The sequence below is a fragment of the Bos indicus genome, chromosome 19 (genome assembly GCF_029378745.1).
Source record: "Bos indicus isolate NIAB-ARS_2022 breed Sahiwal x Tharparkar chromosome 19, NIAB-ARS_B.indTharparkar_mat_pri_1.0, whole genome shotgun sequence".
NCBI classification, from domain to species: Eukaryota; Metazoa; Chordata; class Mammalia; order Artiodactyla; family Bovidae; genus Bos; species Bos indicus.
The window spans coordinates 46,576,496-46,597,289 of NC_091778.1; the positions used below are offsets into that span (position 1 = coordinate 46,576,496).

The 20,794-nt window shown below is 51.7% G+C and overlaps 1 protein-coding gene across 1 annotated transcript in view; it reads right to left on the reverse strand.

Moving 5' to 3' along the window:
• Positions 1–1,478: 1,478 nt before the first annotated feature.
• The window catches only part of WNT9B (Wnt family member 9B), a 49,170-nt gene continuing 29,854 nt past the window's right edge, over positions 1,479–20,794 (reverse strand). The window contains exons 8-10 of the mRNA XM_070774453.1: positions 7,351–7,604; positions 6,539–6,804; positions 1,479–5,751 (exon numbers count right to left, since the gene is read on the reverse strand). Coding sequence (XP_070630554.1) covers positions 5,278–5,751; positions 6,539–6,804; positions 7,351–7,604 — 994 coding nt within the window. The 3' untranslated portion in view covers positions 1,479–5,277. The remainder of the gene's footprint in view (positions 5,752–6,538; positions 6,805–7,350; positions 7,605–20,794) is intronic.

Sequence of the window (20,794 nt, forward strand, 5' to 3'; positions counted from 1 at the left end):
TTGAGGGGCAACTGGAGAAATTTGAATGGGGATTGTGTATTAGACAATCTTGTGTCAATGTTAAATCTCTCCGATGTGATTATGGCCTTGTCATTCTTTTGGAGAACAAGTGATAAAGTATTTAAATGCTTTGGTGTCTACAGTGTCCTCACATGTGGATCAACAAAATAAATATGCATGTATTTATATATTTATTTATACATGTATTTAACTATATATAGAGAAAATATGGCCAACTGCTTTTAAAAGGGGGTCTATCCACCTGGTGATTGACTCTGCAAGTCCTGATCCCCAGGGAAAGTAGTGGCCCTGAGCAGCTAAGGGTGGAGGGGCCCAAGGGCCTGTTTGGAAGCTGGTTTGGGGGCTGGAGAAGTGAAAGGCTCCGATATGAGTGGGAAGAGGCTAAAGGCAGTATAGGGTAGACAGAAGACAGGGTTTAGAGGCTAAGACCTGGGTCTGCAGTGAGTCACTTAACCATATTGTGCCTCAGATTCCCTCTCTGTAAAAAGGGAAGGAAGGCGCCTGCCTCATGAGGCTCAGGTGAGGAAACAGGTGAGAAACCCTTCGGTGGGCTGGAGCCTGCTGCTGTGGGTGTGGACACGCCTGTCACTACTGTGGGCCCAAGAACACAAGGGAGCGGGAACACGTTAAGACAGGCAGGGGAGTGGACCTCACTCTGCCTCCCACCCCGGGGATCCCGTGTGGATCCCAGAAGGCTGAAGAGCCAGGGCAGGCAGGGCCAAGCCTTCTCTGCTGCCCTTTGTTCTGAAAGGGGCCTCCTCTCCCATCAGCCCTCCAGCAGCAGCTGGTGGAAGACACGCATTTGCACATCCCAAAGTGTGCTGGGAAGGCAGTGGCCAGGGAGGGACTTGAGGCCAACGTGTAAGTGACTGAAACCTCCGCATGGTCGTGTGTCTTGTGTCTCTTATGGGACCACAAGTCCCTGAAGGCTCCTGCTCTGCCTTAACTTGCCCCCACCCCACCCTGCATGGCTGGCCACAGGCTGTGGGCCCTAGAAATACTTGTCATCTCCAGGAGGGCACCTGGGCTCTGGCCTGGTCCTACTTGGTGTATAACCTTTGGTGGGTCACCTCCTTCCTCTGGGCCTCGGCTGACCCAGGATCCATACAATGGGATGATCCATCTCTGTGCTCCCTCCTTCCAAGGGGAGGCAACAGCGCAGAGGCAAGAAGTCGTACTTTGCACACGTATGTGTGTCTGAGTCCTTTTGCTGTTTACCGGAAACTATCACAACATTGCTAATCGGCTATGCCTCAATACAAAGTAAAAGTTTTTTAAAAAAGAACTCATCCTTTGGCATTCATGCACTCTATGTTCTATCCTGACGCCATTGCTGGTCATTAGGAGCCTTCACCCCTCACAGCCTCTGTTACCTTGACCATGAGATGGGGGTGGTCATGTCCAACACCCAAGGTCATTGCTATAAAGTGAAATAAAATAGGTACCAAGAGCTGACATGTGGTTTATTGATTTATTGTCTCTCTCTCCCACTAGAGGGGCAGCCCCACAAGGCAGGGACTTCCTCTCCTTCCCTTACACCCCAGCACCCCGGATGGTGCCTGGTGCTCAATGGGAGCTCCCTAAACCACCATTGACTGCCTGGATGGACAGAACAGGTGGTTGGTACGTGATGGCTCCCTCTGTGGTTCTCAAATGTGCTGAGACATAAAGCATTCAGAGTTCATGATTGTTGAGAAAGTAAATTCGGGGAAGCAAGAAGTAATCTTCAGGGCTGGTCTGTCTGTCTGTTGGCCAGCAGAGGACACCAGAGAAGCTGGGTTTATCCAAACCAGGGACAGACATGATGTGCCCACAAGAGCCAGCAACATGCATGAGTGAGGTGTGTGTGTTGAGGTGTACTTGGCAAACTAGGGAGCCCCCATGTATCCTGTCTAATAGGGCTCCCTCTCTCCAGTTGACTGTGGGCAGGGTGGGAATGAAGGACCAGCATGCCCGTGCAGCTGATTTTACAAAAGAAGCCAGAAATCCAAAGGAAAACAAATCACTTGTAAAGGAAAAACACAGGGACTTCCCTGGCAGTCCAGTGGTTAAGACTCTGTGCTTCCAGTGGAGGGGGCAAGTGTTCGATCCCTGATGGGGGAACTAAGATCCCACAGGTTGTGCAGTGTGGCCAAAAAAAAGAAAAGAAAAACACAAACAAGAGCAAATAAAACTCATCTTTGGGCTGGGAGGGGCCCTCAGTACAGCCAAACCCTCTCAGGTGGTGTGGGCAAAGGGAGGGAGGGCCCAGTGGAGCCCCTGGAGTAGCCTCCACGGGGTCCTCAATTCTCCAGGCCCCTCAGGCAGTCCCAACCCCTGAGACACAGAAAATGCTGACATGCTGTCTAGATCGGTCCGGGTGTATCCAGACTTTGGGGCTCCCAGGTCCAGGATAGATCAGCTCCCGTCACTTGGCCCATGTCGATGCTCAGGAAATATTCAGTGAAAGGACCTCTTCAGTGTGACTTCGAGCACAGCCCTCCACCTCTCAGCAGCATATGCAAAATGGGTCGTGATGTGGCCGCACCTACCTCATAGGGAGAGTGGGGAATCGAGGGAGACTAGAGGGACCAAAGTCGTTCCGGAGATGAAAAGTGCTTTACAAATGCCAAGTGTGGTCATCCTTGTTATCATTATTATCATAAGCAGGACAGTTTTTCCAGAGCAGAAGCAGGGGCCTGGGACCCGGAAGAGCCGAGAATATACAACGACTTCACAAGGAGGATCGGATGAAGCCCGTCGGAGTTTGTGCTCAGAGAAGATGCTGCTCACCAGCTCCAGGACAGAGCCACCCAAGGGACATGGAGTCCACCAGACCTCTTCCCCGGCCACCTGGTGTCCAGTTCGTGGGGACCCCAATCACGCCAGCTGTATTTCCCCAGATATACACAGGCTTCCAGCAGAATACACAACCCCCACAGATGCTGCCCATAAAATATAGAAACTATATAAATAACATAAATATTCTCTCATATATATCTTAGCTATATAAATTATTTTCTTTTGCCCTAAAAACTCTATATATATGCGAGGTAGACAAAAAATACCCTGTGAATGTTTCCCTTAATGCTATAGAATGAGTGGTCAGTGGCCACTGGTCCCAGGGGCCCCAGTTGGGCTGAGATGGACCTTTGGGGGCAATTGGAAGAGAAAGGGGTTGGAGCAGGGGAGGAAGAGAGGAGAGACAGCTGGACAGCGAGGACCTGAGAGGCCGAGGGGCCCTGAACCGCATCATCCTGGGCTGGGTCAGTGTTACTGGCCGGCCGTGGCCTCAGTCCCTCAGAGTCTACCCTTTATCTTCCTGCCACCCCTGCACTGCTGGCCATGGGCCTGGGGTGCGAATGGCATTTCGGAGAATCAGGCTCCCCCTTCCTGCTGCCTCATGCCTCAGGGTGAGCCATGGCAGAGGCAGAGCTTGGGTCTCATAAGGATGGATTGGGCAGGCAGAAAGAAAGTCTTCATGCAATGGAGGCATGGAGGGAACTCGGGAGACAGCCCTTTCTCCTTCTTCTCTTCCTGCCAAGATGTGGGCCTGCTGCTCGGGTCAGCAAAGTCACTCTCGGGAGGGGTCTCAGGTCAGTAGGGCTTTTCATCAGAGCCTCTGCAGCCAAAGTCCTTCCAGCATCCCTCAGGAGGCTGCATGATCCACCGAAGACAGGGCAGGGTCTCCTTGCCCTCAGAGATCACAGGGAGCCCCCAGGAGCTGCTTCCTGGGGCTTGCACAGACGGTTTCTCAGCACTCGGCTGATTCTGAAGTTTCCTGTCCCGGCAAAGGGTCAGCAACTCTGGGTTCAGGGAGAAAGGAAGCTGACAGAGGGCGCGGCAGGGCCAGCAGAGCAGCCAAGGGCGTCCCGAAGGAGGTCACTTCCTCCCGGCTGGCATCAGGCCCTGCTCTGGGAAAGCACATGGCTTCCAGCAAAGTGACCCCTGCAAGGTCTGCATCCTGATCCAGAGAGGTGTGTGCTGCTGAATGAGAGCCCTCAGCCTGGCAGGTCCCAGGGGCGTGCCTGCATGTTGGAGTGGGGAGGCCTGTGTGTACCCATGGGTAGTACCAGCTCCTCTCGCCTCCCTCCCAGGGCCTTAGTAGGTAGCCCTGGAAATGTCCACAGTATCAGAAGGAATTAGCAGCCACTTCTCTTCCTCAGGTAAAAGCCAAGGTGGAGGGCCCTTAGTAAATGAAAGGGGCCCCCAAAGAGCCCAGCTTAGCAAACACTTCCCATGTTCATAACTCCCACCCAAGCAAAAGCCTGAATTAGATGAGTAGCCGTAGAAGTAGAAATGTAACTGAATCAAAACTCATACACCAGCTCTCGTATATCACGCCAGCTGTGCAGGGCCTCACCGCACAGGGCGACCCCAGCTACTGGGAGTTGACCCAAGTGGGCTTATGGCGGGGCTGAGAAACTGAGGGGGTCTCTGTCTCCCTGGGCAACCTCGGTGTACTATCTGAGCCTCACCCTGGGGACTGGCTCGTCTACTGGGCTCGCGTCCACTGGTGTTTTTACTGAGCAGCGCTGGTTGGGCATGGGTTACTCAGCTCTCAAGGTGAGAATGAGGGCTGGTGGAGGCATATTTTAAAAACCAAATCACAAGGATCCAGGGCACATAGCTGACTCCTGCTTTCCTTTCTCCAGACCAACGGCTCCAACCACCTGGCCTTTCCTCCCATCTCTAGCACAGCAAAGCTCCAGGGTGGGGAAATGAAGGCATATGACCCCCGGGGTTGACTATCACCTGGGTGGGGCCTGAGGGCTGACCTGACCCATCCCAGCCTGACTCCAGCCTTCGCTTCCAGCTGACCCTGCCTCCCTGGGCCTTCTTGGCCCAGAAGTTCACCTCCCAACCTCTGGCTGGCTTTAGTCCACTAATCCCAGGATTCATGATGGCGAGATGTACTCGCTCTCCTCTCTAAAACCTCAGTCCTGCCCTCCTCTGGGTCTCCCTTAGTTCCCTCCACATCCTTTCCACTCTGCCCTCCTGCTCCAAGTCCTCAACCAGGCTGGGGACCCTCAGGTTCAGGGGTGGGGCTCTCCTTGCTGAGAGCTGAGAGAGGGGAAGCCTGATGGGAGCCAATGGGGAGAGGCGCATGAGTGTGCTGGCACGCACGTGGATGATCATGCGCATGACACGTGCTCCTGCCCGGGTTGGCGGGAGCGGGAGTTGGGGGGGGAGCGGCTGGACAGCCGGCTGGCCTGGAGGTGGCCCGGTGCCATGGGAGGTCCTGGCAGCGCCTGGCTGGCACACTGGGCAGCGGGCCTAGTGCTTACAGGTGTATACAAGCTCCTCCCGCACACACTGCTGGCACTCCACGTAGCAGCACCACTGCACCTGGCAGTGGCAGGAGAAGGCCGTCAGGCGGCTCTGGGTGTCATAGCCGCGCCCGCAGCACAGGCTGCTGCAGCTGGCCTCGCGGGAGCACACCCTGCCCCCTGTGCCAGGCGAGTACTTGCTGGGCCGGCAGAAACTGGGCGAGTCCTCCATGTAGACCAGGTCCCCAGGCCGCGGCGCCGGGCCCTTGCTGGGACTGCCTGGTCTGGCCGGTGCCCACAGCTCCAGGCGGCCCAAGGCCTCATTGCTGGCACTGGACACCTTGACGGCTGAGTCGTAGCGCAGCTTCAGCACCTGGCCTGTGTCGCGGAACGGGGACAGCTGCTTCCAGCAGGTGCGCACGGCGCAGGAGCCTGACACGCCGTGGCACTTACACGTGGTCCGGAGGCCACTCTTCACGGCCTGCGAGGAGAGGCAGGAGGGAGGCGTGGTCAGGGGCCTCCAGGCTGCAGCCCCCGGAGTGCCAACTGTGGCCGGGGAGCCGCAGGAGGATGGGAGAGGACAGGGGAGGCCCACATGAGGCGGGCAGCTAAAACTCAAGCTGGCCCATGTGGCACATTAGTGCAAACTAGCTCTAGGCACCCCTTCTCCTGGGCAGAGATAGTCTGAGGACCGTCTCACCTTGGTGAGAGCAGCGGGGGCTGGATCTCACCCCAGCACCTCCCCGGGCCCAAAGTTCCTGTGGAGCAGACAGCTTGCACAACTGAACACAGCAGCCCTGGTTTACACCAACTCAGTGATGGGAACACAGGACACAGAACTCAGTCTCTTAAAGAAATGGAGCCCGAGCTTCTCCCAGCTTCCCGGTCCCAACAGACCTGGATACTTTTTACCCTCCAGTCTTTCCACTGCTGTGTGACCTCAGCTAAGTCCCTTCTGTCTTCCCATCTGTAAAATGGAGGAGGGCCAGGGGTTGTACCAGATCAGTTTTCAAACACCATTGGCTCCTAGGGCCTCCAGGAAGGGCAGTGCTTGGAATGGAGACCCTTCTCCAAACACGTTCCTGCCTCACCAAGCCAGGCTCCCACCTGGTACTTGACAACAGTCCAGAGTAGATGCCCAAGGAACACTGGTTGAAAGGATGAGGTTCATCCTGGACGGCCTCTGTGTGTGTCCTGCAGGGGGGTAGGGTGGGTACTGGCCTCCTAGAGACCCGGCTCCCCGGCTCTGCAACCAGCGATGCACTCACCTTGATGCCCACGTGGGTGTTGTGGGCGTCTGCCCGCGCCCGCAGGTCTTTGCTTCCTCTCTTGGGCCCCAGAAAGTTGTTCAGGAACTTGGTGCTATACTTGAGGTTGTCACCACACACACCCCACTGCCAGGCTTGCCGGCTCTCGAGGCCCGGGGAGTCATCACAGGTGCACCGCTCCATGCGGCCAGCGCTGCAGGCCCGGGCCAGAGTGTGCGTAAGGGCGGCTGCGGACACCGCATACAGGAAGGCCGTCTCCTTGAAACCTGGGCCGGGCCGGGGGGGTGGGATCGGGAGGGAGGAGGAGAGTGGGCTCAGGGGCTGTAAGCTGCCCTCTGAGGGTAGACAGGCTGGAGGGAGGGGCGTGTTACCCCAAGGACACAGTTCAGGGCACTTGCCCTGTCGCCCACCCCTTAAACTCAGGCTGCAAGTTGCTGTCTAAATGGAGCTTCCTGTTCCCTGCGGGGTGTGTGCCCAGGTTCTCAGGGCGGCAGGATGGGGGACTGCTTCCTCTACTGAACAGATGAAAACACAGATGCAGAGAAAAGTGACTTAGGCGCCTGGTGAGCCCTAAAGCTGGGCTAAACCACTGATCTTGACTCCAAGGTGATGCGTGAGCAAGTTGGACCAACCTGTTTCTGAGCTGGGTTCATAAAAGCAACGTGGACTAGGGACAGGGGCCTGGGGAGTGGGAAAAGCAGCCCTCCTCCTCTCGGTTCTACCCCCCCCCACCCTCCTGCTCCAAGCCTCCTCCTCCCTGTTCTCCTCCCCGGGCTCCTTCTCCTCACCCTCCTCCCCACCCTCCTCCCTACCTCTCTTGAGCAGCCCCGTCCTCCCCTCCAGGCTGCAGTTCCAGCGCTCATGCCGGAACTGAAACTGGCACTCGAGCAGGCTGAGGTGTGCGGCATCCTGCAGGGTCTCAGCCAGGCCTGGCTCCCGCCGACAGAGCTGCTTCTGCCGGCGGGACAACTTCAGGAGGTCACACTGCTTCAGGTGGGCCCCGCCCTGTGCTGGGGCAGCGGTGCCTAGCCCGGGGAAGGGCGTCAGGACCTCCCGCCCGGTCAGGCTAAAGGGAGCAAGAGAAGGGAGACCAGTGACCCTTGGGGGTTGTGATGGAAGGTGAAAGATGACAATCCCTAAGGATGGGGGGCAGGTGAGGGGAAGGGGGCCTTCTTGGGGCCTGCGTTATTTGGCCTTCTGGGAGGGAGGCTGACCCCATTTTACAGAGGAAGAAACCAAGGTGCTTAAAATAAGGGTGAGTACAAGATTTCAAACTCAAGTTTTCTGGAAGCCAAAGTCCCTGCTCTTCTTATCCACCTTGTTTCCCAAACTTGCCGAATCAGAAAAATCATATGGCATGCTTATTTAAAATACAGATGCCCAGGACTTTTCTGGTGATTCAGTGGCTAAGACTCCATGCTTCCAACACAGGGGGTATGGGTTCAGTGCCTGGTTAGGAAACTATGATCCCACATGCCACATAATATGGCCAAAAAAAAAACCTTTTTAATTAAAAAAATTTTTTTCTTTTAAACTCCAAAAAAAAAAAAAATACAGATGCCTAGGATCTATACTTAACAGTTCTGCTTCTCTTGGTCTGGAATAGGGCCTGGGAATCTGTACATTTACCACATTCCCTGGGCAGTGCTGAGAATCAGGGCAGTTTGGGAAATACCGTATGTAGTTATCAGCTGCTTCCAGGAAGGGAGAGCCATGTTGCTAAGGGGGGGGGGGTGGCAGAGGGATGTAGCCACTGAGAAGGTATCCGGCCAATGGCCCTGGCATCCCTCTCCCCCTTACATTAGGTAGCTGCCCAAGTAACACCAGGCCAAGCTAACTTGTCTCCACAATCCCCATAGATCTTTAACCATCTGGCCACTCCATGTCTGCTACCAAGAGATACTTGGGGAATACCTGAATGGATGGAAGATTGGGAGGATGGGGAGATGAAGGAAGAAGGATGGGTGGATGGATTGACAGGTGGACGCAGATGAAGAAGCTGCATTTCCATCAGGCTATCAGCCCCTGAATTCTTATTCTGCTGTATCTGAAGTCCAGGAATGCTTCAGTCAGGCTGCCACGTTCCAGTGGCTTGACTGTCACTTCCTAGCTGTGTCATCCAGAAGGATTGATTTTTCTCCTCTGGGAAGTGGAAAGAGTGATCCTCTCCACCTCCTGCACTGCTGGGAGGATTGTATGAGAAGTTACTAACCACAGAGTTTTGGACTTGCTGTTTCACTTTCCCCCGGCTGGAGTTTCTCAACTCTTTCCTCTTGCAAGATGCCTTATTCTCTAACCTGGCCAGAATCTTCCCATTGTCCAGATAAGGAAACAAAGGTTTTAGGTTTTACAAAGAGGTGATGACTAGCCCTCTTCTCACAGCAGATCAGCAGCAAGGTGAGGACTACAAACAGAGCTCACCTTCCATCCCCCCAGAAGCGATCCATGAGATGTTTCTCCCAGTTCAAGTTATCTGCTGTTTCCTGGACCCTGGTGGCCCTCGGTGTGGGTGGAACATATACATCAATCTGGCAACCAGGATGCAGCCCCTTTCTGGAATATGCTGGCCTTATAACCACGGGAAAAGATCAAAGGTGGAAGCAGTGCTGGCTCTTAAGCTCCTGCTTGGATGTGAGACTTGTCACTCGTGCTCAAGCACCACCAGCCAAGGCAAGCCCTGTGGCCAAGCCCTGAGTGGTCAGAGAAGCCCACATCCCACAGAGCCAAGGGCATGGCTCTCCTGTTTGGAGCCACCTGCCCCAGCTAGGACATCTGGCTGGATGCCACACCCTGCCTGTCTGCCCCAGGGAGGGTGTGGGTCCTGGCCAGGCCCCAAGTGCCCCCAGAGAGTACCTGTAGATTCCAAATCCATCAGGTGCAGCCAACCCAGTGTGGAGCATATCTCCGAAACTCCTGAGTAGAGACAGATGCTATCAGGCTCCTCCTGGCCCAGCCTGGCCCTGGGCTCCCCTCCCAGACAGGGTGAGGGCAGGGACCCGTTAACCATTAATCTGGGGGCAAATGGATAAATTTCCAGTCCACCAGGTCTACACCCAAACCCCTCCCTGCAGTCTGGCAGGAAACCCTCCTCAGAGCTCAACCCTTGGCAGGTCCAGAGCAGAACCTGATGTCAACTCCAGCCCAGGAGGCCCCACCCTGACCAGCCTCCGGTGTGGAGGGCAGCTTGGGGGCTGCAGGAGCAAAGGGCACAGCAGCCATCTAACCCCTCAAATGTCTTCCTCCCCACACCAGCAGTGGGTGTGAAGGACAATTTCTGCTCAGGCAGTTCTTGTGTTTCAGAAATTGGGACCTCCCTTGTAGTAGTGATTGACAGGTAAGAGGACAAGCAGGGAATGCTGGGAATTTGGGGCCAACAGGGCTGCACATCCTTCAGGGTTTGTCTTAAATGACATTTGCATATTATTTTTATATCATTAGACCTATATTATATAACTTATATTCTACTACACAATATTATCTACCATGGTTTTGGGTTTTTTTGGCTGTGCTGCATGGCTTGTGGGATTTTAGTTCCCAGTCAGGGATTGAAGCTGGTCCCGGCAGTGAAAATGCTGAGTCCTTATCGCTGGACTACCAGGGAATTCCAATATCTACCATATTTTGAGTGCTTATTACTAAGTCCCTTAAATTACTCTTGCAGACACCTGTTGGGTTGGCTGCCTACCTGGTCTTTCTACCGCCATGGTTACCCTGTCAGCCATTTTATACCATGTGACCTTGCTCTGGCCTGTTGATTGGACCACTGAGGATCACATGACCCAAGCTGGGCCAATCCATTCTTTCTCTGGGAATTTGGAATTTGACTTAGAGCAAGCACACAGTTGCTTTCTCTCTCTTTCTTTGGGTGACTAGGCTTGTAACTCAGGAGGTACAAAGAGAAAGCTGATCTGAAGAGAGAGAGAAAGTGACTCAAACACAGAGAGAGAAGCAGAAGTAAGAATGGGAAGGAGAATTTCGGGAGCTTTTCAGTCCCTGGCCCCAGAGTCTTCCTGTGGTCATCACTGTTCTTGCTTGAGACACTTCTGTCTGTAGAACAACATCAAGGCTGGGAGTCAATTTGTCTAATTAAGGGTGTCATCCCTGATCACCCACCTCCTGACAGCTGTGGAGTACCACACTCCCTGGGCTGTTCTTGTGAGCTCAGTTCAGCAAACACCTTTTCCCCCATCAACGGTTCCTTGTTTTTTTAATTTCGTGTAATTGACCCTGTGATTGATGGCCCCAGGAGTCCAGTATAAAGTCGGTTAATTTTATTAGCAGTAATGACACTTAGTAGCGATTAATGGTCAGGAAAGGCAGTCAACCGCACAGGAGCCTCAGGCCACACCGGGCTCTGGTCTGCCCAGGGTTGCTCTCAAAAAGTACCCCCTCACAGCCTCAGGGACCCCCTTAAGGGCCTAGGAAGACAGTTGAGAGACATACCACCCAGTTTCCCTTTTACTGGGTTGGCCAAAAAGTTTGTTCAAGTTTTATTGTAAGATGTTATGGAAAAACCCGAACGATCTTTTTGGCCCACCCAATATTTGTTTTCTATGTTGTAGTCTGGGATCATTTTTCCTTTGAAGAAAGAGTACTATGACATTAAACTTGGAAAATACTTCAGCTGGTTTCCTTAAACAGTGCTAGTAAATGCTGTAACACATGCCCTACGGATGCCAAGGTATCTGCTAGAGATGGTTTCTTCTTGGACCTCAGGAGAATTATAGGTGTTGGAGGTTCCAGTCTGTTCCAGGGTCCATGGGCATGATCAGTTCTCCTTTAAGAAACCATCTTTTCTGGCACCCCAGGCCTGAGAACCCCATCCACCAGGCCCTTCTGCAAAAATCTCCATCCCCACATGTTAGTTGAGCTCCTTGAGGTTCAGATGAACAATCAGAGATCAAGTAAGCATCAAGACAAAACCTGTGGTTGTAATGAAGACACTGCCCCCTGGTCAGGTCAGATGCAATCAACCAAGCAAGTGACCAGTGTTCAGAACAGAAGCACAGAGGATGGATAATCTGTGAACTTGCCAATTGCCCTTCCAGACTGAGGAACAAGAGGGCCTCCAGGCCCCTGCCTGACTCAAGTGCCCCTGAGCCACACAGGACAACCCCGCCTTCATCGGTTGTACCTGCTTTGGCCCAGCTGGTCTGTCTCCCCCATTCCTGTTTCCTGTTGGGCTCTCTCAGGCTGACTGCAGCCTCTCACGTCCCATTAGGAAAGCAGCGACCCCATGTGACCAGCTCCATTCTCTTCTCCTCTTTGTCCCCAGCCTGTGCCCCTCTGCCCTCTGCGCCCTCAGCCAATGGCCCTTGGTGCTCAGGATGATAAGACCAGAAGCCCCACTCACACACAATGAGATGCCATTGGCTTTGACCCCAGAAACTCTCCAGTCACTTCCCAGGCTACCTTGTCTCCCTCCAAAGTGGGAAAAAGTCAAGGGTGCCCCTCAGGACTTCACTTCATATCCCACTTCCCCAAGCTCCCCTTCCAATCACCCGGCCTTTCCCACCCCTGCCTCCTTTCGCCTTGTCCAAGGCTCACCCCATCCATAGTTTTGGCTAAAGCTGCTCCATCTAGGGCATTTCCCTGGGGGTCCAGTGTTTAAGAATCCACCTTTCAATGCAGAGGATGTGGGTTGAATCCCTGGTCAGGGAGCTAGGATCCCACATGCCGTGGAGCGACTAAGCCCATATGCCACAACTACTGAGCCCATGCTCTGGAGCCCACACACAGCAACTAAGACCCAACATAGCCAAATAAATAAATACATAATTATTTTTTGTTTTTTAAAGCTGCTCCATTTGGGATGACCTTGAAGGAAGCAAAAGCAGGTTCCCCCAGGCTTTGGGGGAAGCATTGGTCTAGCATCAACAGGACCCCAGGGACCACCAAACCCATGGGCAGAACTGGAAGTTCTCCCTGGAATGATCACCCACAATCTCCTAGAGTGTGGGGATCCAAGGACCCTCAAGGCTGTTTAGCTCTGGGGAGTCTGGTCCCAGGTCTGCCCTCATTCACTGGTGACCCCAGGGATGTCCTCTCAGCCCCAAGCTCATTCCATACAACAAATACACCTTGTCTAGCGGAAGAGCCAGACCAGAGCCAGATTGCCTTGGCTCAAATCCCACCTCCACCTCTTACTAGCTGTGCCACCTTGGACAAGGCGCTTCACCTCTCTGTGCCTCACCTGTGATATGCAGACATCACAGGACTTTTCACATGGTTGTTGTGAAGACTGGGCTTCCCTGGTGACTCAGACAGTAAAGAATCCACCTGCAATGCAGGAGATCCAGGTTCCATACCTGTGTCAGGAAGATCCACTGGAGGAGGGCATGGTTACCCACTCCAGTACTCTTGCCTGGGGAATCCCATGGACAGAGGAGCCTGGCAGGCTACAGTCCATGAGGTCCCTAAGTGTCAGACAGGACTGAGCAACTAAGCATATTGTGAAGATTAAATGAATTAACATCTGTAAAGCTCTTAGAACAGTGCCTGGCACACAGTAAGCTCCAGGTCATTGGAGCTTACAAGAAGCGTAAGCTTACAAGAAGTGTCATTCTTCTTTAAAAAAAAAAAAAAATTATGTATTTGGCTCTCCTGGGTCTTAGTTACAGCACACAGGATCTTCAACCTTTGTTGTGGCATGCAAGATCTAGTTCCCTGACTTCCCTGACCAGGGATTAAACCTGGCCCCCCTGCATTGGGAGCACGGAGTCTCAGTCACTGACCACCAAGGAAGTCCCGAAAGTGTTATTCTTAAGCATCTGCTATGTGCCAGGTGCCGTGCTGGGTGCTGGGACATACCATCACAACCTCAAGGTTGTGGGGACCCCAGATACCAAGGGGGCAGGGGAAGGAGAAGGCTTTGAACCAGCCCAGCTCCTGGGGAAACCATCCGTAGCTGCTCAGGGACTGGATCAGATCTCCTAACACCATCAGGGTAAAAACCTGACCTCAGCCAGGCTCCTCCTGCCTGCAGTGGGAGGCCTGGGGCGGCGAGGGAGCAGGAGGAAGCTCTCAGGAGCTCGCTGGAGAAGGCTGAGCAGGGGGAGAGCATTTCCCATCACTGGGGGTGCCTGGCTCTGTTCTTCCAACCCCCACCCCCATCCATGTTTCTGCTTCAGAGGGTCCGATGGTTCCAGAGGAGGCCACCCCCAGGATGTGGGTGGGTGAGCAGGTAGGTGCCACAGGACAAGACTGGCGGTTCCCAGGGTGCTGGGTAAGGCCAACCTGTCTGGACCCTTAGCTGGAGGGACCAGGAGGTGTGCCTGGCACCCGGGCCGGTGCCAACTGCGGGCAGTTACCTGGGAACCAGGAAAGCCTTGTCCTGCCTGGAGCATTGGCCTTGGCCCTCAAAAACCCTATTAGATCCTCCTGATAACAGGTTTCCGCTGCAGGGCCATTTGCATGGTAAGTGGGCCTTTTGTGCTTTCATCTCAAATATCTCAGCCCACCTCTCCTGCCCTCACTAAGCCCCCTAAATACACACACACACACACACACACACACACACACTCCCCACCTCTTCCCAGAAGGGGAGAGTTAGTGAGGGCAGTGTCTGGCCCAGGAAGAGGGCACATGGCTCCAGGCAGTCCTTTTTCAGAGCAGTGTTGGGGGGAACCCTCAACACCCCTGGCTCCTCTCCCCTCTCGTCATCTGAGGGGCCCCCGAGGTTTATGCTCCTGAGAAGCACCTCCCTCCCTCCATCCTTCACATTCCTCTCTCCTTGACAAGACTCACTGTCACCTCATACCTCCTCCAAGAAGATGTCCTTAGTGAGCAGCCTTAATGGCAAATTTGGCAGGTACCATTTCCCACCTTTATTCCAAGTCCTTCTCCCCACTCCTTTCACTCACTCATTTATTTAAATTTCAATATTGAGCATCAGCTTCAGGCCAAAGAAAACCAAAAGCCACCAGACTGCTCACAACATCCCTGTCTGGGTCGCAGCCTTCCTTTCCTCCCCAGCTCTCTGTCTCAGAAACTCTAGGACTGAATCAGTACACCTCCCCTTGCCCCACCCTGGAGCCCACCCCTGGCTCAGAAAGAAAAGAGCCTGGCCCAGCTGTGGGCTTTGTCTCTCCAAGAACTGCTCCACTTCCTGTTTTCCAGGGGATGCCTGCGGAGGATGGCATCATGGACTATGTGCTCAGGAGCTAAGTGGGCAGCAAGCAGCCCGCCCAACCAGCTTGCTTTGCATCTCAACAATCTCGGATATTTAGAGCGTGGCTGGTGCAACATCTGTGGAGGAAATGCTTCCCGCTTCCTCCTCCTGTCTCCCTCCCACTCCACTCAGGCTCAGGCTGGAGATGAGGAAGGGGTCTTTGTCCCTGGCACATACTGTACAAATCAGGTGGCATAGTGGCTATGGAGGGGTGGCCTCCCAGCCCCACACAAGTCTGGGGTGATAAACATCTCCCCCAGTTCCCTGGCCGTGTCCAAATGTACATTATTTGAATCAGTACATTCTAGGACTTGGGAAACCCTTCAGGATCACCCAGTTCAGAAGTTTTGCCCTAATGCCTCCTGGGAGGCAGAATCTCCTGAGGGCAGGCAGGAAGGGCCAGAGGTTTACCAAGTAGATAGGTCTCTGTTTTGACTTCTCTGGTGCCCTGGAGGTTCATCTAAGGGTTTTGTGGTTTTTTTTTTTTTTTTTTTTGTCTCATATGACCCTGAGTTAATGGCAAGCCTGGGTCTGCACTCCAGTTCTCCTGATTGCTTCTATCAAGACTGACAGTTTTTGCTTGCCATTTTAATATTTCAGGGAAACAGAATCAGCCATCATCATAGTAAATGTCCAGGGTGATAAGACCACAAGATGGGTAGGATAGAAGGAATGGAAGCCTGGTCAGGTCTCCTCCTCAGGCCCCCTGGGCAGTTAAAGGGAGAGAAGGACCCTGGTCTAAAACTGAGTTTCTCTTCAGCCAAGAGTCAAAAATAAAACTTAGAGAAGTGGACTGCCAATTCATACTAAAGTGTGACAGTCTGATATAATAAGGCTAGTGCCTGAGAACGCACTTTGCTAGACAAGAGAAGCTGAAAGGAGAGAGTCTGGGATCATGAAGAGAAGAGAGAAAGGGGAAGCCTGGGGTGAGGAAGGGAAGGGGAAGGGAAAGGGGGGGCTGGAAGGCTTAAGATAAACTTCCCCAGCTTCTTGGGTTCACAGGCCCAGCCTTGAGCCAGCGGAGGAGTATTAACAGTTTGGAAGACACAGTGTGGCAACTGCAGAGAAAAGCAAGTAGTCACTGAGGCTGTATCACCATGGGGCAAGCAACACCCCCACCAGCTCTGCCCCAACCATGGGACCTGGCTCATGGGCTGGGTGACTTCTGCCAAGTTTTTTTTAAACCATGATTAAGCTGACCAACTAACCAGCTTGGCAGGCTCTTGGGTGGTCACCCTCCTCAAGGCGGACAGGCAGGCTCAGGCCGGGCTGTGGGCCCTGAGAGCCTGGCCCCTGGTGAATGCCCCATGCGCAACCACCTGTGATGAGGACAATTCCATTGTTTGCAGATGCTCCAGGAGGAGGTGTCCCAGGCTGCAGGTTCCATGCAGCTTCCATTCGCCTGCTGGCAGGACACAGGAATAGCCCATGCCCCTCCACACCCCTCTTCTCTAAAGATGGCAGGAACTTCCACCTCGTCAAGAAACCCTTCCCCGAATAGGCCTGGTGAGGGCCAGAGTGGTCAGGACAGCCCCGGGGGATGGATGGAGTTGTAAGAGGCTTCCTTGGGAAGAGAGTAGGGTCTTCCAGAGCAGGACCAGAGCAAGTTCCCGTGCTGGACTGTCCTGGATGCAGAGCCAACCAGGGCTGTAGCAAAGGGCCCCTCCTCTCAGGCCAGGCTCTTTCTTGTCCTCCTGCCTTGGCTAAAGTAATCCAGCCTCCATGCCTTTCTTCATGGTATAACCGCTACCTAGGTTGCCTTCCCCAGTCCAAAAAGCCCTCATGGATCCCCGGGACTCATAACCACAGCCTTTTCAACACTTGACTCAAAAATGCAGGGAACGGGAAAGGTGATCCTGAGGCCCCATCCAGCTTTAATAGGCTAAGATGCTTGTCTGCCTCTTCCAGAAGTCCTCCTTACTTGCCAGCCCCATCCCACTCTGACCATCCAACTTCTCTGACTTCTCTGTATTTTGGGATTATAGCACCATTAGTTCTTCATGGTTCACACTTTTTTTTCCTTCTTCCTCAGGGCTGTAGAGAGTCCAAGTAGCCTGTAACCCCCTTGGGAGAGGTCCTGGTTTCTCATCCCCAGAGGTCCCCCAGCCCCAGCCCAACACCTGCTGACTGCATACATCCCTCAGAGGACCAATCAGAGAGTATACGTTCAGGCTCTTCCTCAGCTTCTTCCCAGCCCTCCAGGCCCAAATCACTGGCCTCCCTGCTGTCTCAGTCCCAGGCTGCAGGGGTCACCCAGTGACCCCCAATCCCACCGAGAAATCTTCCCAAACTCAAGCCTTGCTCTGGAAGGGCGTGGCTCCGGAAGGGTGTGGCTTCGGAAGGGCGTGGCTATGAAGGAGCTGCCCTGTGGCCACACCCTCCCCAGCCCTCAGGCTGGGAACTAGAGTGCATATCACTTACCAGATCAGTCAGACCCTGACTCCTCCAACTAGCTCAGCCCCTCTGAACCTGTTTCTGGGGACAAGCTATGCTTGATCAGCCAGAGCCTCCCTTGATACGCAGTGAGAACTTGGCCCAGGTATTTCTTTAAAACACAACCTGCACCTCCTCTCATGATGATGTTCTATAAGTTTACTGCAGGTTCACAAAATTTCCTCCATGATTCAGGACTCCAGGATGCTCGGACAACTACAGTTTTTTTGTTATGGTTCTGGTGAGCTCATGTGGCAGCAAGACTTGACCTAAACCGAAATGAGAATACTCATGGTCTTTATCTCAACGCGTAGATGTTTTTCTGCAAAAATAATCATGTCTGATTACTGGGTGCTGCCCTCCAAATTGTTAAGGATGTTATGTGATACATGGTATACATATTATCTTTAATATAAAAATAATATAATATGCATCTGGCCTCAAAGAGATGGTCACTATGGGGAAAGCAGAACTTCTCTGCGCTTACCCTTAAACTAGACTCTTTGGAATTTCCAGGACTGACTGAATATGGTGGTTTGATTTTCTCTTGGCTCTTTGAAAGTCTCCCAGTGAGACAGTCTGGGCTGGAAGTGTCTGGCCCCAACCCCGGCTCATCTCTGCTGCCCCCAGGATTCCCACAGAAGGTCAGGTGTGGCTGACTTCCAGAGTCTGACAGGGGCTCACTGCTTTGCTTCTCGTTCCTGTCCAGGCAGAGGCCAGGTCATGGCCAGGCAGCTTGTGCTGAGAGGGCCATGCAGAAAGAGTCAACAGACAGGGCAGAGAGGGAGGTTCAGGGGGCAAGGAAGGGTCAGCAGAAAGGAAAGAGGACTACCCACCCCGACAGTCACTATGGACCAGGAGGCAATGCTAGGGATTGTGGGGGGAGCTGACCAACAATGGAGTCCCAAGACTTCTGCTTAAAGGATGCTATGCATGAATCTGAAACATGAGCACATAAAAAATTAGGTAACATACCTAGAGTTGAAGACATGTAGTGCCAGAGATACCTATGACGTATGCCAAGTGAAAGAGGCTACAGGGCAGAGGACTCAGAAGGTCAGAGCTGCCCAGGTCTCAGCTGGGCATCAGCAGGTGAGAGGGATGAAGAAGTTGGCTCCGGATTCTAACAGACTAGAATTCAAGTCTAGGTGCTGCCAGTCAGTAGCTCTGGGACTTTGGGCAAGGCACTTGGCCTGTCTGAGCTTTCCCCCCCTATTCACCTCTAAAGGAAGAGAATTCCACCATCACCTACCTCCTGGGATGTCATTTGGTTAAATGAGATTATGCACATAAAGGGCATAGGAAGGATTCAAATTATACAATGACTGGGATAAAAGAGGAAGAGAGGAAGCAACAAATGTCAAAAAGATGCTCCTCTACTTGGGATTCTCTAAGACAGACCACTAGATTTCTTGGACTCCATATATGTGGATAGCATTTCAGCACTTTTATATACACAAAACCCTCATAACAACCCTACAAGGTAAAGATTAGCCATTTTATAGATGGGAAAACTGAGGTCAGAGCAGCTAACTGACTTGTCCTGGGTCACCATTAGTAAGTGGTTGGCGGGAGGATTTGCACTCTATCCGTGTGATTCCAAGTGCTCCTTATACTAAAGCAGGGCCTTAGGCTGTGTCCCATCCTACTTAGGCTGATATCAAAGTGAGGGTGACCCTCACAGCACCTGGCCCACCTCCTCCTGAGCCCAACTTCTACCTGAGCACACAAGCCTAAAGGCACCAGGACCTCTCTTCCTTAGAAGTTTCCAGCCCAGGAGTCCCTCCCCACCCCTTGCTTCTCTTTCCTCTCTTTCCCTCCATCAGCCTCAGAAACTTCACCACCTTCCACGGAGGAGGCTGGTTTGACCTCAGCTCTAGAGCCCAGCTTCTCAAGAGTTAGAGTTGAGCTAGAGACAAGCTAGTCTAAATTCCTTTCCCAAATTCAATGATTCTTATCAGTGATGTTTGGCTTGCAATCTACCACCCCAAAGCAGTAAAATTTCTTCCTTTCTTCTTTCTAACCCTGTTTTCCTCAGGACCCAGTCAATTCCTAGCACTGTTCAAAAAAAAAATCCAAATACATAAAACACTTAGGAATAATTTTTTAAATGTTTGTAAGATCCATACACTGAAAATTATAAAACACTACTGAAAGAAATTTTAAAAGCTCCCCTAAGAGAGATATGGCCAGTTTATAAACCAATAGACTCAATATTGTCAGAAGGCAAATTGACTTACAGATTCACTGCAATCCCAAGCAAAATCCTAGCAGGCCTTCCTACAGATATCAATAAGTTGATACTAAAATTTATGTGAAAACATAAAGGATCTAGAATGGCCAAAATAATTTTGAAAAAGGACATAATGTATAGTACTTGGTTTCAAGATTTACCACACAGTGGCAGTAATTAAGACTGTGGTACTGGTCCAGAGATAAGCTTTGTTGGTGGTGTTCAGTTGCAAAGTCATGTCCAACTCTTTGCAGCCCCGTGGACTGCAACAGGCCATGCTTCCCCATCCTCCACTATCTCCTGGAGTTTGCTCAAGTTCATGCCCATAAGCTTACCAAATAGAATAGCAAGTCCAGAAATAAGCCCTCATATATTGGGTCAATTGAGTTGCAATAAAGATGATGATAAAGAAAGGATCACCTTTTGGACAAATGGTGCTGTAACAAGTTAATATCTACATGGAAAACAGTAAACTTCAATGCTTACCTCACACCATCCATATACATTAATCCCCCAAAAAATCATAAACCTAAGTGTAAGGGCTAGAACTGTGAAGTTTCTAGAAGAAAACATAGGACAAAATCTTTGCAACCTCTAATGGACAGAAATTTCTTGAATGAGAGAAACAAAAAAGCACAAACCATACAAAGAAAAGTTCAAAAATTGTACTTCATCACAATTAAAAACTGGTTTCGGGATTTCCCTGGTGGTCCAGTGGTTAAAACTCTGTGCTCCCAATGTAGGGGCCACAGGTTCAGTCACTAGTCAGGGAAGATCCCACATGCTGCATGGTGTGGCCAAAAAATAAATAAATAAAATTCCTCTGTCTAGAAAGAGTTTTTAAAAATTTTTGTTCTTTGCAAGGTAACAATAAGAAAAATGAAGAGGCAAGCTACAGACAGGGATAAAATATTGCCAATAAATTCTGATAAAGGACTTAAATCCAAAATATGTAAAGAACTCTTACAACTCAATAATAAGAAGACAAATAACTCAATGAAAAAGATATTCAAATGATGAATGTACACATAGGAAATGTTCAGCACAGTATTTATCAGTGGAAAAATGCAAATTAAAATCACAATGCGACACCAATACATACCCACTAAAATGGCCAAAATTAAGACTGACAGCAGAAAAGAATATGGAGCAACTAGAACTCTCATACATTACTGTGTAAAGTGGTACAACCACTTTGGAATACTATTCAACCATTTCTTATAAGATCCAGAAATCCAGTCCTAGATACATATCCAAGAGAAATAAAAACATCTGTCCACCAAAAGGGATGTACACGAATGTTCACAGCAGCTTTATTTGGAAGAGCCCCAAACTGGAAACAATCCAAATGTCCATCAACTGGTGAATGAATAAACAAATTTGGTACATCCAAACAATAGAATACTACTCAGCAAGAAAA